The 11,417-nt window shown below is 37.7% G+C and overlaps 1 protein-coding gene across 1 annotated transcript; it reads left to right on the forward strand.

The window, feature by feature from the left end:
* The first annotated feature begins 5,037 nt into the window (after positions 1-5,037).
* Positions 5,038-11,281, forward strand: LOC138304957 (uncharacterized). The gene is made up of 9 exons (XM_069245375.1): positions 5,038-5,068; positions 5,859-5,993; positions 6,464-6,607; positions 7,254-7,379; positions 7,820-7,932; positions 8,633-8,809; positions 9,308-9,475; positions 9,881-10,664; positions 11,001-11,281. The coding sequence occupies exons 1-9, from the start codon at positions 5,038-5,040 to the stop codon at positions 11,279-11,281; spliced, it is 1,959 nt and encodes a 652-aa protein (XP_069101476.1).
* The last annotated feature ends 136 nt before the right edge of the window (positions 11,282-11,417 follow it).

Raw genomic sequence — 11,417 nt, forward strand, 5'->3', positions numbered from 1 at the left:
CACCAACAACTACTACCACACCAACAACTACTACCACACCAACAACTACTACTACACCAACAACTACTACCACACCAACAACTACTACCTACAACAACACTACACACCAACAACTACTACAACACCAACAACTACTACCACCAACAACACTACAACAACAACAACTACACACCAACAAACTACTACCACACCAACAACTACTACCACACCAACAACTACTACCACACCAACAACTACTACCACACCAACAACTACTACCACAACCAACACAACTACTACCACACACAACAAACACAACACCAACAACTACTACACAACCAACAACTACTACCACACCAACAACACTACACACCAACAACTACTACACACCAACAACTACTACCACACAACAACACTACACACAACAACACTACCACACCAACAACTACTACCACACCAACAACTAAACTACCACACCAACAACTACTACCACACCAACAACTACTACCACACCAACAACAACCACCACACCAACAACTACTACCACACCAACAACTACTACCACACCAACAACAACTACCACACCAACAACTACTACCACACCAACAACAACTACCACACCAACAACTACTACCACACCAACAACAACCACCACACCAACAACTACTACCACACCAACAACTACTACCACACCAACAACAACTACCACACCAACAACTACTACCACACCAACAACTACTACCACACCAACAACTACTACCACACCAACAACTACTACCACACCAACAACTACCACCACACCAACAACTACTACTACACACACCAACAACACTACACACCAACAACTACAACTACACACCAACAACTACTACACACCAACAACTACAACCACACCAACAACTACTACCACACCAACAACTACACACACACCAACAACTACTACACACCACAACTACACTACACACACCAACAACTACACACCAACAACTACACACAACAACTACCACACCAACAACTACAACACACAACACACACACACAACAACACACACAACAACTACTACCACACCAACAAAAACTACCACACCAACAAACTACTACACCAACAACTACTACCACACAACACACACACACACCAACAACTACAACCACACCAACAACCACACAACAACACTACAACACAACTACTACCACACAACAACACTACCACACCAACAACTACTACACACCAACAACAACACACACAACACACACAACAACTACTACACACCAACAACTACTACACACCAACAACTACAACACACACCAACACAACACACCAACCTACTACCACACCAACAACACTACACACCAACAACCACTACCACACCAACACACAACACACCACAACACACACACAACAACACTACCACACCAACAACCACTACCACACCAACAACACTACCACACCAACAACTACTACCACACCAACAACTACTACCACACCAACAACTACTACCACACCAACAACTACTACCACACCAACAACCACTACCACACCAACAACTACTACCACACCAACAACTACTACCACACCAACAACTACTACCACACCAACAACTACTACCACACCAACAACTACTACAACACCAACAACTACTACCACACCAACAACTACTACCACACCAACAACTACTACAACACCAACAACTACTACCACACCAACAACTATAACACATACGGCAATAACTTCTACTGCCGCTACACCTACCGATACTACACTGATAAGTAGCAGTTCCTCTCCATCTTCTACCACTACTCAATTCGTTACTGATACTGCCGTTACTACCACGCCTGGTTCAACTACTACCGCAATGTATATCAAAGGTAAGGCCGATATAATCATTGGTCGCTGACACCGACGCCTTAACGTGATGTCACTATAGCAGGAACAGATCACCGTCAGTATGACACTGTTATCATATACCCAGTCACGCTTATCAATCAAACGATCCGCTCTTTTATATATTCCTGAAAATGACGTTGCCTTCTTTGTTTTAATGTTTTATCACTATTTCGGATAGTATTGCGAAACGGCGCCTATGTCAAATTCACTGTCATTGAAGAATTAACATTTGTTATTCACACCTATCTATTTTGCATGAACGTTTGCCATGCCGATGAAATTGCTTCCATCGTAAAATGACATGACCAGTTATCTTCACAAGTTTACACAACAAAAATCACTGGAGACGTTGCATCCATTAAAAATGGCTGATATCATTACAGCCTTACACTTGTAAAATCACTGCAGTGTAATGCAAACGTTTTTTTCCAAGCTTTGGCGCTGTATTTGGTTGCCGTTTGTGTGTCTGTGAAAACACTGCGGCTGACTTTCTTCTCCTGTTTTTGTAGCGCCGGAGAAATGATTGATGTGTGGGTTTTTATGTTCTACCTCAGTTTATTCCTATTTTGCATATTAGAGAGTTATCTGCACTTGCGGGTAGGCATTGATTGTGACGTCATGTGTTTGGGAGCGTAACGTCATACGTTTCGGAGAAAACGACGTGAATTGCGCTCACAAAATAATGACGTCACAATCAATACCTACCCGCAAGGAAAGTAACTCTGTAATGTGCAAAGACGGAATAAGCACTAAAATGCTATACACATGTCGTTAAATATTGTATCGTACTAATGACTGCTTCTTATTTAGATTGGAATACCTGCTTTAATACCAATTCTCTCCGCTAGGCTTCCTCATAACATCATTCTCAGAGTGTTTCCTAGCGGAGAGTAGAAAAACTAAAGTCAGGCAATCCAGTCTACTTCTTATTACAACCTAAACCTCCACGTCATCGTTCATATTCAGACGTCGAACTGACGTGTAACGTATTGAGTAATAGATCTATCTTTGAGGAATGAATAATACTTAGCTGACGACAATTTGAGAGTGAAAAATAACAAAAGATATCTCTATCTTACATAGGGAGGGGGGGTGTAAGACAGCTCACACGCGCTAGACAATAACGTGAAGTCATCAATACATGCGGCGAGCCTCGGGTTGACCGGCCAAAATCTTTCACGAGGGTTTATATATCCCTCTCCACTTCACAGACCCATGTAAGATTCTATTAAAATTCCGCCGTTGCTAGGGAAAAGATAAGTTTGTCTTTTACCGGGGTAGGGAAAAGACAGCTAACACGCGCTAGACAATGACGTGACGTTATCAATACATGCGGCGTCTATTATCGGCGACGTCATTAATTTTGACGCACTGCGACGTTCCTATGATGGCGGCGCTTTAAAAATGTTTCTATAAAACCACATTTTCATAATGTTTCGTGAAAGTATGGGAGAAAAAAATCAAACATGGGACTATCAAGTGGACAGGGATATCTCAACCCTCGTGAAAGATATTGGCCGTCAAGCCTCGGGTTGGCCACCCAAAATCTCTCACTCGGGTTGAGATATCCCTGTCCACTTGACAGACCCATGTAAGATTCTATTATTCATCCTCTTAGGTCCTAACTGTAACATAATGTAAACCAACTTAGCTTTGTGTGCATTTTATTTTTTAATTTTTCACGAAAAAGTCTCTGAGCATGAAAACGCAAAATTAAAACGCAATGAAAAAATCGTTGAGCATGAAACGCGAAATTAAGACGTCATGAAAAAGTGCTGTCACTTGTCGAACTTAAATTTTAAAAGACTGTAAAAATTAAAATGTTTATTTTTTTCTCGGAATGTTCAACGTTTATTTAAATATGCACAGGATGTTCTTGTAACAAGGTAATTAAGAATAAGCCAACATCAGTAACATGCCATTTCATACAGCAAGAATATTTCTCTCTCTTCGAGGTGTACCTTCGCCTGCAACTATCAGGAAACGATTTTAGTTGAATTAAAATTGTTAAAATTGTTTAATTACGACTATATAGGAAATATTCATTTTCATTCAGATCCATGTAGATCCAGTAACGTAATATGGTTGATTAGCCATATAAAATACACACAATGGTTTAAAGGTAAAGAGCATGAAGTAATAATAAAAAAAAATCGAAAGAAATTTTATGCTTTTTACCAACATCCCATATAGTGAACAATCAACCATGTTTGTTTCTGTAATATAACGGTAAAATAATTTTGAGACAAACATACACCCTCATATTAGAATATACATTTTAAAATAGTTTTATGAACTGATATTTTACCAAAGGGACTATCGGGACCAAATTGCATAAAAAATGTCTTAACTTAACATTTTTCGAAGGAAAACATTACTGTAACAGAAGTTCCTTGAGTTATACGTAAAGGGTGGTTGGTAAAACTACGGACTAAAAAATTACAATTGTAGAAACTGTCTATGTTTTATGAATTTCTGTATGAATATTAAAGATGCTGTTGATGCTGTACCGAGGATAATAGGATATTTTCAGCCAATGGGGTTATGGCCATGGCGTTGTTGTGGCGGTGTATTGTTTGTTGTTCTGTAAGGAAACCTGAATTATTAATTGTTGTTATGGGGAGCGCTCTCTGACGTCTTTAACTCACATGGGTATAGTAGTAAAGTAAACATGCTTCATTGTTGTCTTTATGTTTCAGATTCAGCGCTTATTTAATGCATGTTTAGAAAATAGTTAATTACTAATTATCTATTGATGTGGTATATAATGAGATCTTTTTTACAACATATTATAGTGGTTATGCTAATATAAGAGTTTTTCAATGCTAATAAATATAAGTAATTGAAAAGGTTTAAATGCATTAGTTTTAGGTGAATACTATATTAGCGCGTAATGGATTTCAAAACCTTCATATGATGACATGAAATATTTATATTTTGGTGGTAAGACTTATTTTTCCAGATACTGTTAATCAACTTATTTTCGCGGCGGCTTGATTTCGCGTTTTCACGTAGATCGACTTTTTGACAATTTTTTTTTCTGATTTGCCTGTATTTAAAAATCTCCTTTTTTTTTGCGATTGAATATCTCCCCCAAAATACGAGAAAATAAACTGTTTTCAGTATTTACAGTATAGAACTTCTCTATTTGTCCATTTTTATAATGTACTAAATATGTTAGAACCGAGTGCCCATGATAACTGCAGTAAGTTGGTGTAAGTTATGCTGTCAAGTAAATATTGAGAGCTACATATCAAATACACATTCTCCCGTTTTTGTGGCATGGCATAATATGATATCATATGATATCAAGTTACATATTAAATAACATCAACATACATGGACCCTTCTGGATATACATAAGTACGATCTCTCCCATTAAATTGATTTACCAAATAGTCACGATGTGATACTACCCTATCATGATGAAACATGTTTAACGTTGAACTCGCCCCTTGGATTAGATATAGAACCCCACGTTATTAACATTATATCTATAACACCTATCCGCCACAACTACTGTAAATCCAGCTCATTTTCCTGTGCGAGCATTTTGCGTATATCACATGAATATAAATTCCGAAAATAAAAAGTCCCGAAATTACACCCCCCTGAAAAAGAACGCGAAATTTAGTCGTCGTAAAATAATATAATTTACAGTACTCGATTAACGCAAACCCATGGTTGTATATATTTAAATATTTATGTGATTTTGTGTTATGCATGTTACATCAAAGACACGCTTAAGCAATATACTTGTCTATCTGTTTCACTGGGACCTCTGATTGCGAAAGGTTGGGTAATCAAATATGTTAAGAAAAATAAAATTTGACCAGGGGAAAATGTTTTTTGAACTTTTTATAGTACATAGTAGTATATATATATACTGTATTTAGATATAATTATACAGTTAATACTTTGTTTGGAGTTGTTTGGTTAAATTTTGGAATTTCATGTCTATGAGGTTTAGCGATATCAATGTTATATGTTTTTAGCCACGGCCGTGAACCCCTGTGACACCTCGCCCTGTACCCCTCATCAGTGTGGTAGGACTTCTGACGGTAACTTCAAGTGTATCTGTAACTCGGGCTACGCTAATGAAAACAATGGAAACGGGCAGTATTGTGTCAGTAAGTGCAGTTACTTATCTTAATTACCAGACAGATTTAGAAGAAGATTAGTTTTTTTTCTTGAAATCTACAAATATGGGAGTTATGAATTGCCTTGAATTATAAAAAAATGTATTAAGTTTTAAAGGTTGGGCAATTTGTTGAATTGTTTTTTTCTTGTGCAAAATTATGTCTGACTTATACAAAATAATACAAAATGCAGCAAAACCTATATTAAATACAATGAAACCAATTTATGCAATGCTGATGTTCGTTATTTAGCCGAAATGTGTATTTGTAAGTGGCGATAGCGAAGTCAATTATGTGAACGTTGGGCTTTTCACAAGTTAATCTCAACGCAAAGCAATAATGATTTCACAGTAGTAAAGCATTCAATTAGTAAATGAAATCTTCAACGGCTGCATTGTTATTGTGTAAGTTCAATAATAGCCATATTAACAGTGTACATGATGGTTATTTTGTGCTTTCAGATATAAATGAATGTGTGGTGAGCTCTGGTTGTCAGACGAACGGCAGTCTGAACGCTGGCGTGGCTTCTTGTCAAGATACGGATGGGGATTACCAATGTAACTGTATGTCAGGCTACTCTTCTAACAACGACAAAACCTGCAGTGGTGAGTCATGTCAAGTTTGGTACTTTGTATTTATACTGCAGGGTTCAAACAACTCAAGAAATGTCACAACAAATGCGTATACTGGTGAAAAATTCGAGGGAAAAGACAAATAGAAATGTATTTTCCAAGACAATAAACCTTTTCCTCTATTAGAAACCAAAATCAAGCAATCATACAACTGTGATCTGCATACAAATGATGCGTTCAAACAACTGAAGAAACGTTACAACCAATGCATATACTGGTAATAAATTCGAGGTAAAAGACAAAGAAAAATGTTTATTCCACATAAGTTGACAAGAAACCTTTCCAGCTATTAGAAACAAAATCAACCCATCTTACAATTGTGGTCTGCATACAAATCATATAACATCAAATAGATGTTGATATACCCGATAGATCAACTGTTACCTCCAAATTCTGATTTGAGATCATAATGTCTGAATAGTAATCAGCTTTTGACACAAAACTGCAACTAAAATCGGTTGACTCCCTGTGAACATTTTTTTGCTGTTGTATGTTTGTTCCTGTTCAACTGATAATTATATGATTGGGCTAATGATTCAATGGTATGTGGGTGCTTATTATATTCCAAAACAAAATGCATTTTATACTTTGTTGATATGTGTCGTATTTGTTTATTAAGACATTAACGAGTGTAGTACTACCAATAACTGTGATGTGGCTGAGCGAGCAGACTGTGTCAACAACAATGGTGGCTACACCTGTACCTGTAAGGCGGGCTTCACAGGCGACGGCACCACATGCAGAGGTAAGACTGTCAAACTTGGGTCAAGAGTCAGGAGTCAGGGATCAGGGGTCAGGAAATCAGGTCAAATTTTATGTATGTATTGTTAAAACAGAAAATGTAGAAAAGATATTAGATATTTATTTATGTTGCCGGACAAATGCTACTTTATAAAAACACTATTGAAGTTTCACAAATATTGTATTCAATATTAATTCAAAATTACCAATGGACATTTTCACATTATATACTCACTCCATTCCTACGAACTCTCCATCTTTTTAATACAGTTGCTATCACCACGGTTTAAAAGACCATATATGGAAATTATTTTACACCACAAAAGGTACAAGGAATTTAATATAAGAACTTGATATTCCTATGAAGAAATGTCACACATTGATCAGATTAATGCGCTTACGTGTCTATGCTTTAAACCTGTTATTTTCCTATGCGTTTTACAGAGGAGAGATTGGTAACGTTTATGAACGACGCTAAATTCACCGGCGATTATTCCGATTACATCTGTCTCCCGTATGCTGTACCCATTGGTGACAAATATCTACCATGTATATATGTAAGTATAGATATGTTTTACCTTATAAATAAACAGTGGATATTGGGCGGATTGTGTGATAATATACCTACAGTATATACCATTCTTGGAAAAGATGACATTTGCTTTTGATATTTTTTGACTAATAGAATCATTAATGGGCCAGTCAGGTGGACAGAGATATCTCAACCCGAGTGAAAGATTTTGGCTGATCAACCCGAGGCTTGCCGAGAGTTGATGGTCAAAACCTTTCTCGAGAGTTGAGATATCCCCCTCCCACCTGACATCTTTGATTCTTTTTCACCCATACTTTGACGAGAAATGGTAAAAAATTCAGTTGATATGAACGTTGCTGTGCGTAAAAATGGTCGCCGCATGTATTGATGACGTCACAGTCTAGCGCGTGTGAGCTGTCTTTTCCCTACCTCGGTAAAAGACAGAGTTATCTTTTCCGTAGCAACCGCGGAATAACCCTGTCGAGTATGGGAGAAATTTTCATCCATATTTATGACTACACTTTCAATTGTTGACATTGTGTCGGTTATATAGAATAAGCGATAGAAAATGTTCTATTCATCAGAATAATAATTTTTTTGTCGCCTTTTTGTTGAATTATTTGTAATTTTCTCATATTCTTTCTATTCATTTTGCGTTAAGTTTTCGTTCTGATGATACTGCTTCTATTCAATTTTTATCATACGTATTTTGTTTTTTCTTTCAGGCAACAAAAAGTGGGCTTATCCTATTCTCAGATATCCATAGTGGAAATACTAATTCTGGAAACAGAAAGGCTTTCACTAATCCAGGGGCGGACTTTTCTTTCTTACAACAAAGTGGTCTACAAGAAAAGGCAGCGGTGGCAGCCTACTGGGCAAATATGGTGACTGGCGTAGGAAATGTAAGTCACTTGTGTATAACATGAAAAAGATGATAACACTATCTTCAAGGATTTTTCATAGTAAAACTTTTTTCTAATAAATTGAAAGCTATGATGCACGTATTTTTATCTCTTCATTATCATTAATTTTGCTTGGACGATCGCGAAGATATCTATTCGTTAATTAAACACTGTACGGCAGATGTGCAGAATAAGCTTTGGCGAAATTGATCTTGTTAATTCCCTTAAGCTTCTATAACCGAAATACTTAAGGGTGTAATAAAACAATATTTTATATCAATGAAATATTGCTAAAACTAAAATTCTAAAGTCCAACACGACACTCCCACTTCTCGAGAAAAATAAGGAATGCGTTGATGTTGAGAATTGAGTCAATTCCGTATTCTCCTAAAAAGGAAAAATATTCTATACTTTTTAAACGATAACACTGTAACATTCTGTTTTGTGGTATGAAATGTATATGAGAACCAAAGTAAAGAATCTTTATTTTCTGTCCAGGCCTCTTCCAGTCAAGGTGTTTACTATAAGATGTACTCGGCTGCCACTGACAATGCCACGATTGTAGCCGTCGCTGCGGATGTACAGACCGCCCTGTCGAACTCCTTCGTGGCAGAATCTATGGTGGTGTTCACGTGGTACCGCATGCAGTATCCAATCACAGGAGAGGTAAATATTTAATCCATCTGGGAAATTTCTAACTGTTCTTTCCAATTGCTTCGCCGATATTATTTAAGGATCTTCATAACATGAAAAATCTATTCACGTGAATCCTTTTAATTAAGTTTGCTAAAGATCATCTCATCAAAATTCAGAAATCAATCAGAAGCGACAAACGGCGACGCCATGTTTTCCTTTATGAGCTGATAAAGTTAATTTTAAGCCAATGAAAATGCTTGTTACAATCAAAATTGAATTATATCCATTTAAACACCATCAAGGAAGACCATTAAAACACAAGGTCGTCCTTGGCTGTCAGTAGGCGATAATTATCCATCCAACAGTAGGTCATGTCGTAAAATTAATATATTGGTCAGACACCATGAACTAATCCATGTGTATTACTCTCTATAGGAAGTTACCCTTCAGGCCATCCTACTGACGGACTTCATTAACACATATGTCGTTCTCAGATATCAGGAAATGAACTGGAATGTTCTAACAGGCAGTATGTCATTCTACCCTGCCACTATTGGTCACGCTAGAGGCAGTACCTTGCATTACTTATACCCGTATTCGTTTTTGCCAATTTCCAACGACGCCAACTCAGACAAGGTCCCCTTTATACAGACTGTGGATCAGGTAGATCCGACGGCTGCCGCCCTCGCAAACATAACGGACGCATTCATTTACAAGATAGGAAGCAAGCACGGACAGTTTGTGATGTCGCTTACCGACAATAATGGCGTGACCTTACAGAAAAGTTTGGGTTGTAAAAATTGGCTTGACGCTGATCTTCTTGATACAACACATCCTCTGAACGACACATCCGACGCTTCAACATGTCCTACAGCTGTTTCGATGTTTCCGGCGTCAACTTTCGTCATGATAAACGATAGCAGGATCCCAAGTGGAGTCGCATGTTACGTGACGATAGCAGCAGCCAATGCAAATGCAGCGAACCCTCAGAGCCGCAGATGTTGTTACCAAGGAAATGGAATCCTGACAAACTTTTATAGTGCTAATTGTATGAACCTGTACCAGCGTCACACGCCCGTCCAACAGGCTCTTGATGACGCTATGTGTGACACTTGTTGTGCTACCGACATCGGTTCATTTACCAGTATGGACTTGTGTGGTGAATTCGTGGCCAGGCGACCGGTCGGTACTGCTGTAGACTTCGTGAATGGTGTAAACGGTAGGTTGTATTGAAATGACAGAAAGTTTAATGTGTGGCGCGGATTAAAGACCAATGAAATAATGACCCATTTGAAATCTGTTTCTGTAAAAATGTTACACAGCAAAACATTCTGAGAGTTCTTTTCTTCAAGCATTTCTTATTGCCAGATTCATTTTTGTTCGATTTATTTCATAACTTCTTCTATGAAATATACAATTTATCACGAAGGTACACATTATATACCCCGACCTTTTAAATATGATGTACCAAAAAATCCCTACGCTTATTGAAACTATGACGTAGTATTACTAAAAAGATTTATAGCAACCTGTAAAATCATTTCTCTCTCCTTAGCTGCCGGTCGAGGTGACCCACATTTTTCGAGTTTGGACGGTCTGTCTTTCACATTCAATGGCCGTGGTGACTATGTAATGCTGAATGCTACCAAGTTTAGCCTCTTAGCAAGATTAGATCCTTTCGTGAGAGATGGAGTGGAACAAGGGGCCACCCTCCTCCGGTCTCTCATCGCTCAGCAACACGACCCCGTCAGTGATATTGTGGAATTTCGTCTGAACGACACTACGGCAAGCATAGGCAAGTATATATTAATACTTAGATACAACCATTTAAAGTAATGGCATTGACATCTCATCTCGTAATGTTTATTATCTGTATTTGAAGCGATGCAATTACAATAATGCGAAAGTCCTTGGAGGACACAACACGCCAGAATTTCTGACCATGTTCGTGGGTATTTGTTACTAACAATGA

This window comes from Argopecten irradians, chromosome 12 (assembly GCF_041381155.1).
Source record: "Argopecten irradians isolate NY chromosome 12, Ai_NY, whole genome shotgun sequence".
Classification (NCBI taxonomy): Eukaryota; Metazoa; Mollusca; class Bivalvia; order Pectinida; family Pectinidae; genus Argopecten; species Argopecten irradians.

What these genes read in the sequence shown, in the direction of transcription:
- LOC138304957 (XM_069245375.1), top strand. Translation starts at nt 5,038, where the DNA reads ATGTTAGAACCGAGTGCCCATGATAACTGCA. An exon ending in CAACGACAAAACCTGCAGTG is followed by an intron (nt 6,608 to 7,253) that starts GTGAGTCATGTC and finishes TTGTTTATTAAG; the next exon opens with ACATTAACGAGTGTAGTACT. An exon ending in CGACGGCACCACATGCAGAG is followed by an intron (nt 7,380 to 7,819) that starts GTAAGACTGTCA and finishes TGCGTTTTACAG; the next exon opens with AGGAGAGATTGGTAACGTTT.